A 14,543-nucleotide genomic window follows, 5' to 3' on the forward strand; every position below is an offset into this window, starting at 1 on the left:
GTTTTTTTAATAGTTGCAGAAAATGAGTTTCAATTCTGACCTATTTATCCACACCTTCCGTGAGAATTTCTTCATTAATACCTTGCACTGGCTGTTAAACAACAGGATGTGATTTATCACATGGAATTTCATGCATAAAAACATTGCAAACCATTCTTACCTGCTGCAAGCTGAGTATAAGCGTTTTAGCACACTGGATTTTGTCTATCTGTCTTGTTTTACTCATCGTTTCTTTAATGATATCACCATAGTCATTGTAATACTAGGAAAAATTAAAACAAAAAGTTAACTTCTGATTGCAGTTGAAAACATTACAACTATTGAATTCTTTAGAAAACATCTAGGAGTTGCTACTAAAAAAGAACACTTCGAAAAGTGAACACACCATCAAAACAATACCCTAAAACGCCTCCAAAATGATTTTAAAACCTCAAATCAGGAAGAATATATCCACTTCTTTTCATTCTGGTCCTATTACTTTAGAGGCAGACTGACCTATTTATCTTCAAGGCCATGACACATTTGTTAATAACACATGGTCACCCCTTCAGGGTACAAGATTAGAATCTAATCTTTTTAGTAACTCCTGTAACTCTGCTGGGGAGTTTTCTATTTTCTCTGCTGAAAGGAAGCACTTATGGATGGCTTCCTAGCCGTGATTTTTCCAATGAAAACGGTTGTCTGTTCAGTTCTTTAAGTATCTGAGGTTCAGTAAGTACCCAATTAGTTTATTTAGAGATTCAAAATATATGTAGGGCACTCAGACAGATAAAAGCGGGCTACTCAAATTTTAGTTTTTTAAGGGAATCACCAAGGAGCAAAGATTTATCATGTTCATAAAATGAGAACTCGTATTATTGTGCAGCTGTGAGTCCCAGGAGCCACAAATGGGGCTTTTATGTTAAAATAAGATAGAAAGAGGTTATTTGATGAGACCAGACATCATGGAGTTGATCTTTGTAAGACGACTCTCTAAAGGCCTGCTAAACTAATAACTGAATTAAAAATATACCATCCATCAGGATAAGAAAATAGATCTATTAAAAACAATGTAAAAATAATTATCAGGTTTCCTTCCTACCTCCCCACTAGCCACACACTGGAACTGTGAAACTCATCTCAGCCATTTTTTTTCCCTTTTTTAAGGAAAAAGAACTTTTAAAGGCCTATAAACTACCAACTCTGGAGTTTTGAATTCTTCACATTTTGAATCAGTTATCTTGTAAGGTAAAAAATAAATAGTTATTAAAAAATCCACAACTACTGTGTTCTAGTAGTTTCATTAAGTCCCACTACTAGGCTTCAGATTTACCTTCATATATTGCTTGAAAATGTCTGCAGCTGTGTTCATTTCCACCACAGTATATACAATGAGCTTACAGAAAGCTGCAAGCAGATTTCTTCTTTTGTGCAATGCTTCGATTTTGCTAGCTTCATCGTCCTGCTGTCCATCTGCAAAGAGTTCAGAACAGGAAAACCTGTCAGGCTTTAATATTTCATATTCAAGCATTTATGTAAAAAGTGATGTAGGCTAACAGTCAGGATTCCGAAAATCAAATATCAATTCTGACAACAGTGCATCTCATTGCCCGCTGACCAATCTCTTTCCCTGATGTAGAGACGAAGATACCTGTGCCTGTTACACCAAACCTTCACCACAATTATCCTCCATGTCCCCAAAACATGAATGCTTTAATTGGCTGCTGACACCTACAAGACAAACCTACCTCTGTGCCCACAAGCACCTCTCAATGCCAGAAAAGCAAAAACAAACAAAAAAAGCACAGGGAAACAAATACCTTAGTTAGAAGGCAAATAATAACAAGGAAACGTTAACTTTTGTACAAACCTGCACTGTTATTATCATCATCCTGATCAATGAAGACATGATCCAAAATAAAACTGAGTAGTTCAGATTGCAATGAAGAATCAGGAGTGTAAACAAGTGGCTCCAACATGTCACGTCCTCCTGTCATAATCTGATGACTGAAGATCATCAACACATCACAGAGAATTGTGAAAGCCTGTTAAAAAGAAACCTTAGTAAATACTTGCTCAGAAACTGGATTTTATTTAGAATAATATATTTCCACTTAACTATTTAGAGCTTAATGGTACACACAGGCCACTTAAGTCCTAAAGAGCCACAGGCCAGCTGGAAGTCAAAATGTGCAGCGTTCCCTATGGGAGGCTGCTGTATGAAGACTGGGTCTCCAAATAAAAATATTGCACACATGAAGCCAACCAAATATCAAAACATTGTGAGATTAAAACACAACGAGCCTGAAACTCCCAGATTGTGCTGACAGATACTACATTAGGTCACTAGAGAATTTTGTGGACACCAACCATAGTACAGTTGCCTTTTTTCTTTCCCTTTTTAAAAATTGTTTTGATCACATTTGTAAAACATCTAATAGATGAGGGCATTCAATCCCTTTAAATCCTGATGTCTTGCTTCCAAAAGAACAACTACCTCTTCATTTTGCTTGCTAACTGGTGCATCTGACATCAGATTTAAAATGCCTGTGCTCCACCTCCCCAGAAAGATCCCATATATCGGTACCCAGACTGACATCCTTCACACCAACAGACCAAGGCACCACACTGCTTGGTGCTGCACCTCCTCCCTTTGACTCTAACCTCTTAAGTACTTCCAATTTTAATGAACAGATCTGTTCTCTAATTCTTCAAAGCACGTTACTGATTTCCTGATCACAAAAATCCATATGCTCCTCTGAAGTTCCGTGTGCCCTTTCAGGCGATGAGGGAAGGGAAGAAGAGCCATGGCTACCATGCCCTGCATTACCGAGGCGCTTGTAGTTTCTCGAGCATTCACTGGACTCTGCGTTCCACAGCCTTTTAGAGAGACCTGCTCAGAGCTTCAGTAACTTTTGTTACTTACCCTTTCACACCCTACACCTTGTGATTTTTGACACTGGATTGCTCTCTGACATAAAACATGCCTATTCAGTTCCAGGAATACTCTTGTCATAGCAAGAGTTTGAAAAGCTGCAGTTGTGCAACTCAGATGACTAGATTGTCTACTTCAAGCTCAACCACGTTATTACTGCCTTTAGCAGCAAAACCACTTCGGCTATTTACTTAAGTAAAAAACACACTCAGAAGACAGACTGGCCCTTCCCCCATAGAGAAGTACTTGAAGGTTATTAAAGGCATTTACTTTTAATTAATCCTCCTATCAGTAACCTGTGCTCTTTGCTGGAACCTAAAACTTCTGTGAGCATCCTGGCAGGAGAAGTGTCTGACTGCAGACTGGGAGAGATTCAGTTTAACCTCTTTCTCTGACCCTGCTACCGTCAGAACTCAAGTATTTCCCAAGATGATGTCTCAACTCTTCTTGAACTTCCATTTAAAGCTCTCCCCCACAAGGGATAAGTGTATGAGAGACTGACTATGAAACCAGTAAAATGACAGCTGCTCACATCTTTACTGAGTAGTACATCATTGGCGAGGCTTCCAAGCACTTACTAGAATGGTCTCCAACTATCTCTCAACAATGCTGTTAACAATTGATCAGCATCTGACTGTACCTAAGGGTGACAATAAAAAAAAAACCCACTTCCCAACAACAAAATCCCCTATGTTAGAGTGCATGCACGTGCATACATGAATACATACACTCTTATGTTAAGGACCCATTGTTTTTCTCCTGATTCAGATCCCCCAAAATCCTGGGACTCTGCAGAACTAAGGAATATATTGTGCATGCAGCATCACGCTGAAGGGGAACAGAGAAGTTTGCCCCTGTATGTCCTCACAGGTTTACAGCAAGAGGAGGAAAGTTGTCTTCACAGTTCTTCAGAAGATGGCCACATTTAAACCATAGTACAAACGTGGGAACGTAAAAGCATTCGAAGATAGAACTAAAAAATATAACTTCTCTCTTTTCAATAGCTGTCCTTAGGTCTTGCAGCTCTGAGTCCATGAACCCACAACCAGCTCCACTGGCAGCATGTGTCATGACCACAGGGTAAGCAAGAGCTTTGAAATGGACCTCCCCCACCCCACTTGCAAACCAGAAGAGGCTTCCACCATGAGTCTGCCCAGTCATGGTTTAAAGAAACAAACAAAAAACTCCTTCGAATAAAAGTTTATGCTGCTTAAGATTACTAGAAAGAATCAAGTTTAAATTGATCCTGAAATCCTACCTAAATTGCCTAAAGCAAGGCAAGCATACCAGTACAGTATGTATTCAGACTGCAAGGGTATTCGGCCTAAACATCTAAGATGCATCACATTCCCACTTAAGTGCTAAAAATATTAGCAAGGGGAACTTTTCAGCTGCTTTAGAAGTTTAATATTAGCAAACGACAAGGAGAAACAACAGTCACTGACCTGTTCCTTAACAGCAGTGTTTACATTTGTCAGGTAGTGTTGGCAGATTTGACAGAACACTCTCATCTGCTTCTTTAGACGCAGAAGATCCTCCTGTAAAGAGAAGTATTTCATGTAAGTCTTTTTCAATTGTATAGTCACATTTAGTGTACACATGTCCACAGAGCTATGCACCACAGGCCTCATGTGTAGTTGTAATGTTCAAGTCTACTGCATTATTTTAAAATCATTATTACAAATAAAATCAGCAAAAAGCAATTTCCTCAGTTTTGTCGTGCTGTGTACCGCAAAAAATAAATGGAAGTTTGCAAGAAAACCGTGAAGTAATAACACTACAAAAACTACAAACAAACAAAAAACCAAACAAACACCTAAAAAACACCACCAGTGTCCTCCCACCCCATACCAACTCAGAGCAAAAGCATCTTCTCTTTTCAATTTCTGTATTTTCAACCCAGAGGACGGATTTTAGGTAGCTGCTTATAACTAAACCAGACATGGCTACACGGTATTTTTTTAAACTCACTGTTTGAGGATAAGGTAAAATGTCAGAGAAGAGTTGGGGTTTTCTTCCCCTCTTCCAATGAAAAACAAAAAAGTAGCTCTGTAATTATTGCAATTACTTCCAGAAAAGTAAGTTATTGAGCAAATAAAGTATCAAACTGGCACAAGTACCATCCCCATATGCAGCACAGTCCGTGTTACTCAATCACGGGAAGATTTTAGCCCATGTAGAACTGGGGAAATTGTATTAGAAAAGACCAACTGTGTAACCAGCATCAGTCCAGACAAAGAAGAACTACCTGAGAGAAGCTTGAAAGCTTTCCACAGAATCCAAACCAAAGCAAGTCTCTCCCTTCAACAACACAGGTAACACTTTGGTACAATGCGTCTTTTAATCTCAACAGGAATTATAAAAGTAAAGCTGCTTCTTGACTATGAGTTTAAGTATAATATGATTTTGGAACACTTTAACAACATATAAAACCTTTTCTCTCAACATTCTCCATTCAGATTACTGTACTGATACTAAGAGAATTACACATGGGAATGTTTTCTTTCCTTTGCACAGAATTACTCATTTAAATTTTAATAAAACCGAACTATTTATGTAGCCTTTTATTTTAGCGGCCTATATTATGAAGCTAATTCCCACCCAGTCGACCTGCTCACAAATAGCAGGCAGCTAGCAGTTCATTTGGTCACAGAACAAAAAATCCCCAAACTTTAGGCACAGCACATTTCTTTCACTTTTGTTTCTGTGCTTCAGCTTCTTTGCTGTTACATTCCATCAGCATTGAACAGAAATCAATGGAACTTCTGTACGCACCTGGTCTATTTGGCAGAAGACAAGCAGTTAAATATAATAACATCGTCGTGGTTCAGAAGTTAAACCTATGAGAGCTTTAATTTACCAAATTTTATGACAGCAGCAGAAAACGGTCTCAAAAAAGGACCACTTTTCAAATAAGTTCTTTTCATCCCTGCTGAAAGTATTACAGATTATATTTTACTGCAAAATAGCTAAATTAATCTTCATTTCCAACTTAGCTTCAGCATTTAGCTCAGCTTCTGCCATCAGCCTTATGATAAAGCTTTAATGGCTATTATAAAAAATCGTGACTGCTGTTTACCCTTTCAAACGTAGGCTAACAAAGCCTCCAAAAACTTCACTCAACGTAAGCGCTTCTCAACAATCTATGTATCCACTTCATAGCCGAGATTTTCGGTTTTGGAAATGCTAAAAGCCATTAAAACCTAGATGGTAAACTAGTTAGCCAGCCAGTATTGAAGAAGTTCATATTTATTTAACAGATCTTCAGATTTGTAATGATTCAATCAGTACCGCTGCAATTATTCACTGCATTCTCAACATGAGAGAAAGAAGAAAACAACAACAACCAAATGAAAAACAAAACAAAAAAAGAAAGAAAGAAACCACCCCCCCCCCAGGATCTCACAAAGGTGTTCTTTCTTATAAAAAACATGAGTACAAATGACACAACTTCTCCAGCCCTGTATCTATCAGAAGCTCATACTACCACAACCTAAAATAAATGAAAAAGAATATTATACATGCTGACATTAATTTATTGTAATAATGGATTATTAATTACAAATTACAATTTATTGGTTATAAATTATATTGTGAGTTCTTGTTTTCTCCCTAGTAACTTACAACAGATGCCTTCAACTTCTTTTTTTAAAATTAATTATAAGTATGGCAATTAGAGTGTCTAAAAAACCTGAAGAATGTACTTATTTCACCTCTGCCATATAAAGGGTGTGTTATCAGTAACTCCAACAACAAAGTGCAACTCCAGTGTGTATTTCTGATGAAGAGAGCACGAAATGTATCCTCCTGAGAGGACTGCAGAAGGCTTCCGCAGAAAGTATGTTTGATTCTTATTTTTTTTTAAAGAAATGGAACTGTTTCAGCACTTAGGAACTCAGTTCTAACCTGCTAACCTTTCATAAGCCATTTTCCTTAGGCAGGTCACACAGCAAACCGGCTCCTCACCCTCTCTAGGCAATGCTGGCCAGTGGACACAAGAAACCTTAATCCTTCCTCCAAGACTTTTCAAGAAGTGAAATTAGAAAGATGACATTTGCCAGAGCTTTGCCCTTCACGATTACTATACATAGAACCAGAACAGGCCCTCTCATTATTCCCTGAGAGCCTGAAATTTAACTTAATCTTTCCATGTCTTTATTTAACAATACATTTAAAAGACTGATGAAGAGCAAAGTATGATTCCAACATACTGAGCACTGAAAATGTTACGACAGTGTGCAAATTCTTATATGTGATGGACTTGTCACTGATACTTCAGTTTGCAAACAAATTCAAACCCACTACTTGAGTAGTAATACTAACTATGCTGTATTTTATAACTGGAGTATCTATAAACTCCTTAGCATTCTCACTGTGCCAGTCTAATAGGTATTGCATTTATTTACTACAATTACTTTAAGACTCTGTCAAATTAAACATAATCTTGACATTTAAATAATAAAAACATAACAATTTTGAGAAACAGTGGGTTTAAAAGTCAAGCAACTACTACTAAAACTAGGAATTCTGAAGAACTTAAGTGCATATTTAGGCAGGTATGGGTATAAAAAGATCCTAGGCTTAACTCCATCACAGTTCCCACCTGATGCCACTGCAGGCACGTACCAATATTTATTTACTAACACAACTGGAACAAGACATACCTTTGTAGAACTGCTTTCAGAGACTTTTGCCAGCTGCCACAGGATCACATAATGAGTACACTGCAGTGCGTGAATAACAATCTGAAATCAAAAGGAAAAACGCATTAGATGACAAAGGCCAGTAAAAGACAGCAACAAAAGCTATTTCTTGTTGTACCTAAAGAACACATATTTAACTACAGACCTGTTCTGGCATGTCTCCATTTTCAATGCCAGTTTTCAGTAACTTGTAGTTGCAGCCAAACAAGTCCCATCTTGATAGGTCATGAGCACTGAAAGCATTAGAAATGAAGCAAAGATGTAATTTAACTAATACTGCTTCTGCAATTTGATGTTAAGAACTACTAAAAGCTTAACTGGTCTAAAAAAAACCCCAAACAAACAAACAAACCTCACACTCAAAACATCACAACACACAAACAAACACCCTCTCCCCCCAAAAAATCCAACAAAAACACACCCCCCCCCAAAAAAAAACACAAAGGGGAAAAAAAAACCACCTCCAAATATTTCAGTTCTGTATATATTCCTTCATATATTCAAAATGCGTCATGTTCTGCACAACTCTTACTCACACGAAACAAAAATCCCTTCTAAATTGCTTTACAAAGTTATTAAATTAAAAAATAAAAATAATCCTCCCACACCACAAGCCCTGAAAGAAAGATGTGTGCAGAAGCCTACTTACTTGTGAAAAGCAGTGATTCTCTTCAGTGTTGACAAGACTTGATACGCATCATCTTCATCAGGTTCCTCCCCCTATTTAGTAATCATACAGGAAGATATCACAAGTGATGTATGGTGAGCAAACTAGGGAACTTAAGATTTTATTATTATTATTTTTAAAAGAACCCCAAAACACCTCTCCCCAAGAGAGAGAATTATATCTAAATTATTTATCATTGACACTTTTGTTTTCAGAAGAGTTTGAGAGAGAAGGTAGCAGTTCCTGTTTAGAAACAGTCAGCAGCACTAGGAGAAATAGGGGAGGAGGGAAAAAGAAAAAAAGGAAAAAAGTCTATTATTGTAGGTGCCTCAATTTTCTCTGAAGAATCCAGCAGAGGCCACTGTCAGACAATAGATACTGGACTAGATGGGCTACATACAGGTCACTACCTCAATCTTACTTTAATCACAGAAAAAAAAAGTCTTTGAGAGACATAAGGGAAGTGTTTTGTGCAAATTTTCCCACCAGTTCTGAGCAACTTGCACTTGGAGAAAGGAATAAAAAATAAAGGGTCCAAAAAGTGTCTATTGAAGTACACAGGATCAACTATCTAAGGTCACAGAAACTCCTCCTCAGTATATCACAGCCACTCCAAGTCCAATGCTTCTTACGGTTCTGCAGTTGCACAACCTTATCACAGCACTACAGATTTCAACACTTGCAGAGCATTTGCCATTTTCCTCCAAGGCCACTGCCTGACATTCCATTTCCTTGCTTTACCTCTCACTCTTTTTCTCACAAAGGGGGAAATAAATGGATTACTGGGCACACTTCTTAGGTAGCCCACATATGTCTCACGTTTTTAGAGTGGAGTCCCAGCTCAGGCCAATAAGCAAGAGGAATGGGAGCAAAGCTTGTTAAGTCTACATCTGAAGTGTTGATAATTAAGTTCTCAAAAAGACAGTTCTCATCCTCCTTATCACAGATGGGAAGAGAAGAAACAAGTTTTGTCTGAATGTCTGAGATCCCACATAGTAAAGTACTGTATCAGAAAATTCTCACCCTTCAGATTAGAACAGTGTGGGAACAAAGTGATTTTTAAACTATTAACTGCATCTGCTTGCGTTCAGGAAGGAAGAGGATTCTAGAGATTTTGATAACTGCCAACAACAACATGCAATCAAAGACTAGCAACGCTTGTACATCTGAAGAGAATCCTAGTGGAACTGCAATGCTACATCTCTCGAAAACACAAGCTTCAAAAACAAAAGGTGAAAAGTTTATGTAATTCCATAGTTTATCTGAAACTTATCTCAAATTCCCAAAAGACACTTGTCAAAAGGAGATTAAAGACTCTCTGTCCTAATATAAAAGAACAGTCTGAGTTCATATAATCACAGCCATGACTCTGTTGTGTTTCTGTTGTGCTTAACAGCTTTGAAAGTCAGAGCAAAGTTCCCATTCCTAACACCCTGACTTGTATAAGAAGACAAAAACATACTGCAAATATTTACAGAGGTAGGAAAAGCTGATTGTGCACATTGAAATACCTCTTGCAGGAAGTCTTCGAGAAGTCGATTAAACTTGTCTGCCAGTTCATCTATTAACTGACTTCTTGCAATGTCCACCCTGTTAAAGATTGTGAATTCTTCATTACAGAGAGCGTGGTATGTTTTTGAACAGGCTTCTAAAACATCTACGTCTGTGTGCTTCTCCACAATATCCCGGATTTGTCGCAGTAAGGCATCCAAATGCTACAAGAAAGATGAGTGGGGGAAAGAAAAAAAAAAAGAATTCATATGTATATATTTGTGTGTATATATATATATATACATACGCACACATTTTTAATAGACCTTAAGGAATTTCAAAAGATAAATTCAATGTATTATGTTTGCAACTATGATAAGGAACACAAAACACTTCTAGAAAGCTGGTGAAGCTTCTGAGTGAAATAAAAAGCTATTTGGCAAAATTTAAGTAGGAACCTCCTCTCCACCTGAGCTGTTCACTGCTGCTCCATCACTGCTAGGCTATGCTGTCAACTCAACATGTTTTTACTTTATTGACCCTAATGATTTCCAGCTATGTCCTTCACAATACCACAAAATAGTGCACGTGAGAAGGGGAAAATAGAGATGAGCTTACACCAACTTCATCACCACAGCAGGTAAAGTGAGGGCAGTAACTACATAATTTGTGGTCTAGTAGTCTTGCCCTTTTTCATGCAATTAAGTTGGTGGTTTATTAGTTTTGCTGATCAGAAAAAGAAAACTTATCGAGCTATTTCTACAAGCTTTTTCTGTCAGGCAGCATACCTCAAACATGACCACAACTCAGCAATAAATGCTCTCACATAAAGCTCATTCAACTGGCAAGATTCCCTGTTAAAACTGGCCAGCCAGGCCTTAGACGACTCTTTCAGTACGGGTAAGAACTGCAGCCAGTCACAGCCCTCAAGTCCAAGTCTCATCTCAATAAGGGTTACGATAAAGTCCAAGTCTCACACAAAACCAATGCATGTACAATGGTGACTGAAATTCAGTGACTAAGTCTAAATTATGGGGTTTCTCCTTTTGTGTTAAGTGTTATTGAATGTTACTGTACCTTTTCTAACCGCCCTGTTGTATAAATTTCCAAATCAAAGTACTGTGGCAACTGCAACAAGTTGGTGACCTTTTCTGCATCTACGGAATACTGTAAAATTGACAAGGAAAAAGTTTAAATGAAAAAGTCTTGGAAAACACAATTTGTTATAGGACAATCAAATATTAATAAAGACTAATAAGAAAAAATGAAGACTTGTGCAAGTCATATAGTTAAATACAGAAACTATACTGTTAACATTTCAACAACAGTCCAAATGGAAATAAACCTACCTTTGCTAGCAACTGAGGCAGTGCCACAGCAAAAAGTTCAGTAATTTTTGTCCTGTCATCCAACTGGGTTTTCTTTTCCTTTGCTGTCAGCACCTGAAATATCGGTATTGTGAGGATTTTACAACTAAAAGTTCTGGTGGGAAAGTTTTATTATAATTAATGAAATGACAACTAGGTACACGGACCTTCTAACGTCACTGTAAAATATCACTGTTTAAAAAAAAAAAGCCAATTTAAAAGAAAAAAAAAAAATCAGCACTCAAAAAAAAGCACTTCAAAGTGATACTTAACACTACTGAGATTATCTTGAAAACAAAAGCGACAATCTAGGACAGGTTTATCTAGATCATCAGAGAAAAGCCAGCTGCTGGGCTGTCCTCCTTCCAAAGAGACTATGAAGTTATATTCCCTTCTCTCATTTTGCTCTTTCAAATTGAAAATAGTTTTAGCTTCCCCAAACATTGATTTTTGTTCTCCTTTCCAATCAATAGTTCTTCCAAAATCAATTTTGTATTACCTTTAATAGCAAAACCAAGTGCAGCAGTCCAAACCATATTAAGCATGTGCTGAAGCCCAGGACAAGTGAACTAGCCAGGCAGTCAGATACTGGAGGCTGTGGCGACTGAAGCTGAATTTCTGCATTCAGTTCCTTCAGCAGTCACAGCCGACGACCTTGTCCTTCTCCCCACACTGTCCCCACAGAATCACTGCCATATCTTTAGACAAGTAGCTTTTTGCTTCCTACCCTTTTCCCTGTTCCTCTTCCCACAGGCGGATGACATTCAGCTGCTTGCCGAATTGTACAAAGCATTATTTCAATCAGTGCGCTTTCCTGTCTATCTGTTAAAGCTGAAATTTAAGAAACAGATGTTAATACACAGCTTAAACTTTATTTTTTCCACAAGTGTTAGTATTTAAGGCTCAAAATATGTTTATTTTTTGAAAGAAAAAAAAAAAAGGCATTTATCTAGGCCGATAGCTCATTTCCAGGAGTGGGGCTGACACAGGGGATAAAGAAGATAAGCACCTTATAAAACAACATAAGAAAATATCTGAAATTGAAGGAATATCACTGGATGAGTCACAGAACAGGATGAAACAAACACCAAGTTTTATAATCATTTTAGTTCCTTTTTATTTTTCAGAGGTCCATTTCAGAGGACCTAAAAATTAGGGAATCATGCCGGGGGGTTTGCTTGGTTTTACTGTCATTAAAGGAATGACAGTATTTTTCCATAGGGTAGTTGTGACACTCAATAATGACGCGGTTTCACAAGTAACCTAGTTTCTCCAGTGCCTGAAGTGCAGCCTGAGCCTGTGGAACAACAGGGCAACTGGACACTACATGTAATTCCCTCTCTTTTCTCTCCACCATTGTTCTGTGTCTCAATTCCATACCAGAAGTGATCTCTTTCTACTCCTCCTCACATTTCATAATGACTATTAGTGATTTACTATAGCCATGTAAAAACAGAGAATATATAGGGACTCATAAATGTAAATATCTTATTTCCTTATAAATAAAGATGAAGAAACTGCACAGCAATAAAGAAAGATGGAGGAAAATCTCTTACGTTCTTCTCCATTGAGAGGCTCCTCCAACAGAAGACTGTTCATACATTCCCAGTCCTTCAAGAGGTCTGTTGCACAGTCCCACATGCTGTCCACAAGATAAGCAGCATGTTCATGCAACTAAAATGAGAACAGATTAAGTATTTTTCTTTATTAGCAATAAAATTCATTACAGAACTTGCTATAATACAGGTGTTTTGTCTTTTTTTTTTTTTTTCACTTGGCTCCTGTTTGCAGTAAAAAACCCAGAAAATTTTGCAAGTTCAACAGAGGCATCTCTTCCCCAATTAAGTTAAAAAGATTAATCCAGACCAGCTGCTAACAAGAGTAGTGTTACAAGATCTGTCTAAACTTGGGAGATAGGGAGGTGGGCATCGTGAGGGGCTGTTTGGTTTGGGGCTTTTTTCCCCTACTCACTCATAAATCACCTACATCGCAATTTCTTTCCACCTGTACATGAGCATGAAGAACAGCAGAACACTGAGTTGAGTTCACAGCCTGTCTCAACAATGTGTATGGGACAGATCCCTCAAATAATCACAACCACACAAAAATTTTTTAACTGCCAGGTTGCTCAAGTAATAGGAAAATGAGGACACATTCATGGTTATTAACAAATGAGTGGGGAAAAGAAAAACAACAATTAAATTAAAAACACACACAAACAAGCCAGCACCACTATACACACTACAAAAAGAAGGATATCCCTGAAACTCAACTTACTTCACTTTCCAAAAAGAAAAACACTAATGTCTTCACAAGATTAGCATTCGGACTTTGTCTTCCCCTCCTTTTAATTATTCCATCTTCTTCAGGATCTCTGCGGCTGAAAAGCCTAAAAGAAAAATTATTTCAGGACAAGCTGTTTCTTCACTGCCTTTGCCACAGTCAATTCATATCAAAATACTGTTTCTTACAGACACACAATACTTTGCTGCTTGGCTCCATTTTTAATTTTGAAAGGAAGCAACTGAGGACAAGTATCATTTGAACAACTTCATATATACTGAGCTGGTATTTCACTGACTGTTTCCAGTGGAATGTATAATTATAACAAAATAGTTTACGAGCATCAGTGATAACTGTAGGTGCTTGAGGTCCCATGCTCCTCTTTAACAAACTACATTTTCTGAACCTCTACATGAGACTTCAAGCAACAAAGAAATATGGGAAAAAGGTCTGAAAAGTATTAGATGGGGTTTTGTTCTTTTTTTTTAAAAAAACAAAAAACAGAAAAATACTTTCTGAAAGGACCATATGAGGCAACTTTGGCGGGGAGGAGGAGGGACTACAAATAGGAAAATACTTGTTATGATGCAAGTGCAAGTTCTAGGTACCAAACTACGTGAGCATTTAAGATGTTTCACAGAACACAGAAAGAACAGGAAAGGCGAAGATAGAGGAAGGGTTTTATTATATTCCCTGTAAGTACAAGCTTTTAAAAGACAGCCTTCAAAACAGCTACATGAACAAGAAGCTAAGTATAATTTCCTCATCTTACTTTTTATACAGAAATTCCCCTGCAGCAACTGCTACTGGCCGATGAGCTGAATAAACCAGATGGTAGACGTTTTCACAGTCTTCGGCAGTCAGAACTTCTTCACTACTCCTAAGGGTGGGATGAGAAGGAAAACAGAAAACAAGAGCTGAGTCAGAGTATGAACGCTAGAGAAGGAGATGGAAATGAAGGAGAATGGAAAACTTCTCCTTCGATTTATCATCCTAAAACCTGAAACAAGACATCTTAATTCCAAAGTGTTCCTAAGCGAAAATTACTGATAGTATGAGTGCTTGGTAGGAGGTTATGCACAAAAGCTCATTATTGTATAATGTTAAATACATCCTAT

General features: G+C 37.6%; 1 protein-coding gene across 6 annotated transcripts in view; it reads right to left on the reverse strand.

Annotated features, from left to right (window-relative positions):
* Positions 1-14,543, reverse strand: part of STAG2 (STAG2 cohesin complex component) — a 75,469-nt gene that overhangs the window by 10,581 nt on the left and 50,345 nt on the right. For all 6 annotated transcript variants that reach the window (XM_080352361.1, XM_080352356.1, XM_080352358.1 and 3 more), the window contains 14 exons: positions 14,198-14,305; positions 13,420-13,531; positions 12,699-12,816; positions 11,870-11,973; positions 11,125-11,217; positions 10,853-10,942; positions 9,796-9,999; positions 8,267-8,337; positions 7,763-7,850; positions 7,579-7,659; positions 4,360-4,452; positions 1,850-2,024; positions 1,313-1,452; positions 161-262 (listed from right to left, as the gene is read on the reverse strand). In XM_080352361.1, the coding sequence (XP_080208487.1) occupies positions 161-262; positions 1,313-1,452; positions 1,850-2,024; positions 4,360-4,452; positions 7,579-7,659; positions 7,763-7,850; positions 8,267-8,337; positions 9,796-9,999; positions 10,853-10,942; positions 11,125-11,217; positions 11,870-11,973; positions 12,699-12,816; positions 13,420-13,531; positions 14,198-14,305 (1,579 nt within the window). The remainder of the gene's footprint in view (positions 1-160; positions 263-1,312; positions 1,453-1,849; positions 2,025-4,359; positions 4,453-7,578; positions 7,660-7,762; positions 7,851-8,266; positions 8,338-9,795; positions 10,000-10,852; positions 10,943-11,124; positions 11,218-11,869; positions 11,974-12,698; positions 12,817-13,419; positions 13,532-14,197; positions 14,306-14,543) is intronic.

Source organism: Nesoenas mayeri (assembly GCF_963082525.1).
Source record: "Nesoenas mayeri genome assembly, chromosome: 13".
Classification (NCBI taxonomy): Eukaryota; Metazoa; Chordata; class Aves; order Columbiformes; family Columbidae; genus Nesoenas; species Nesoenas mayeri.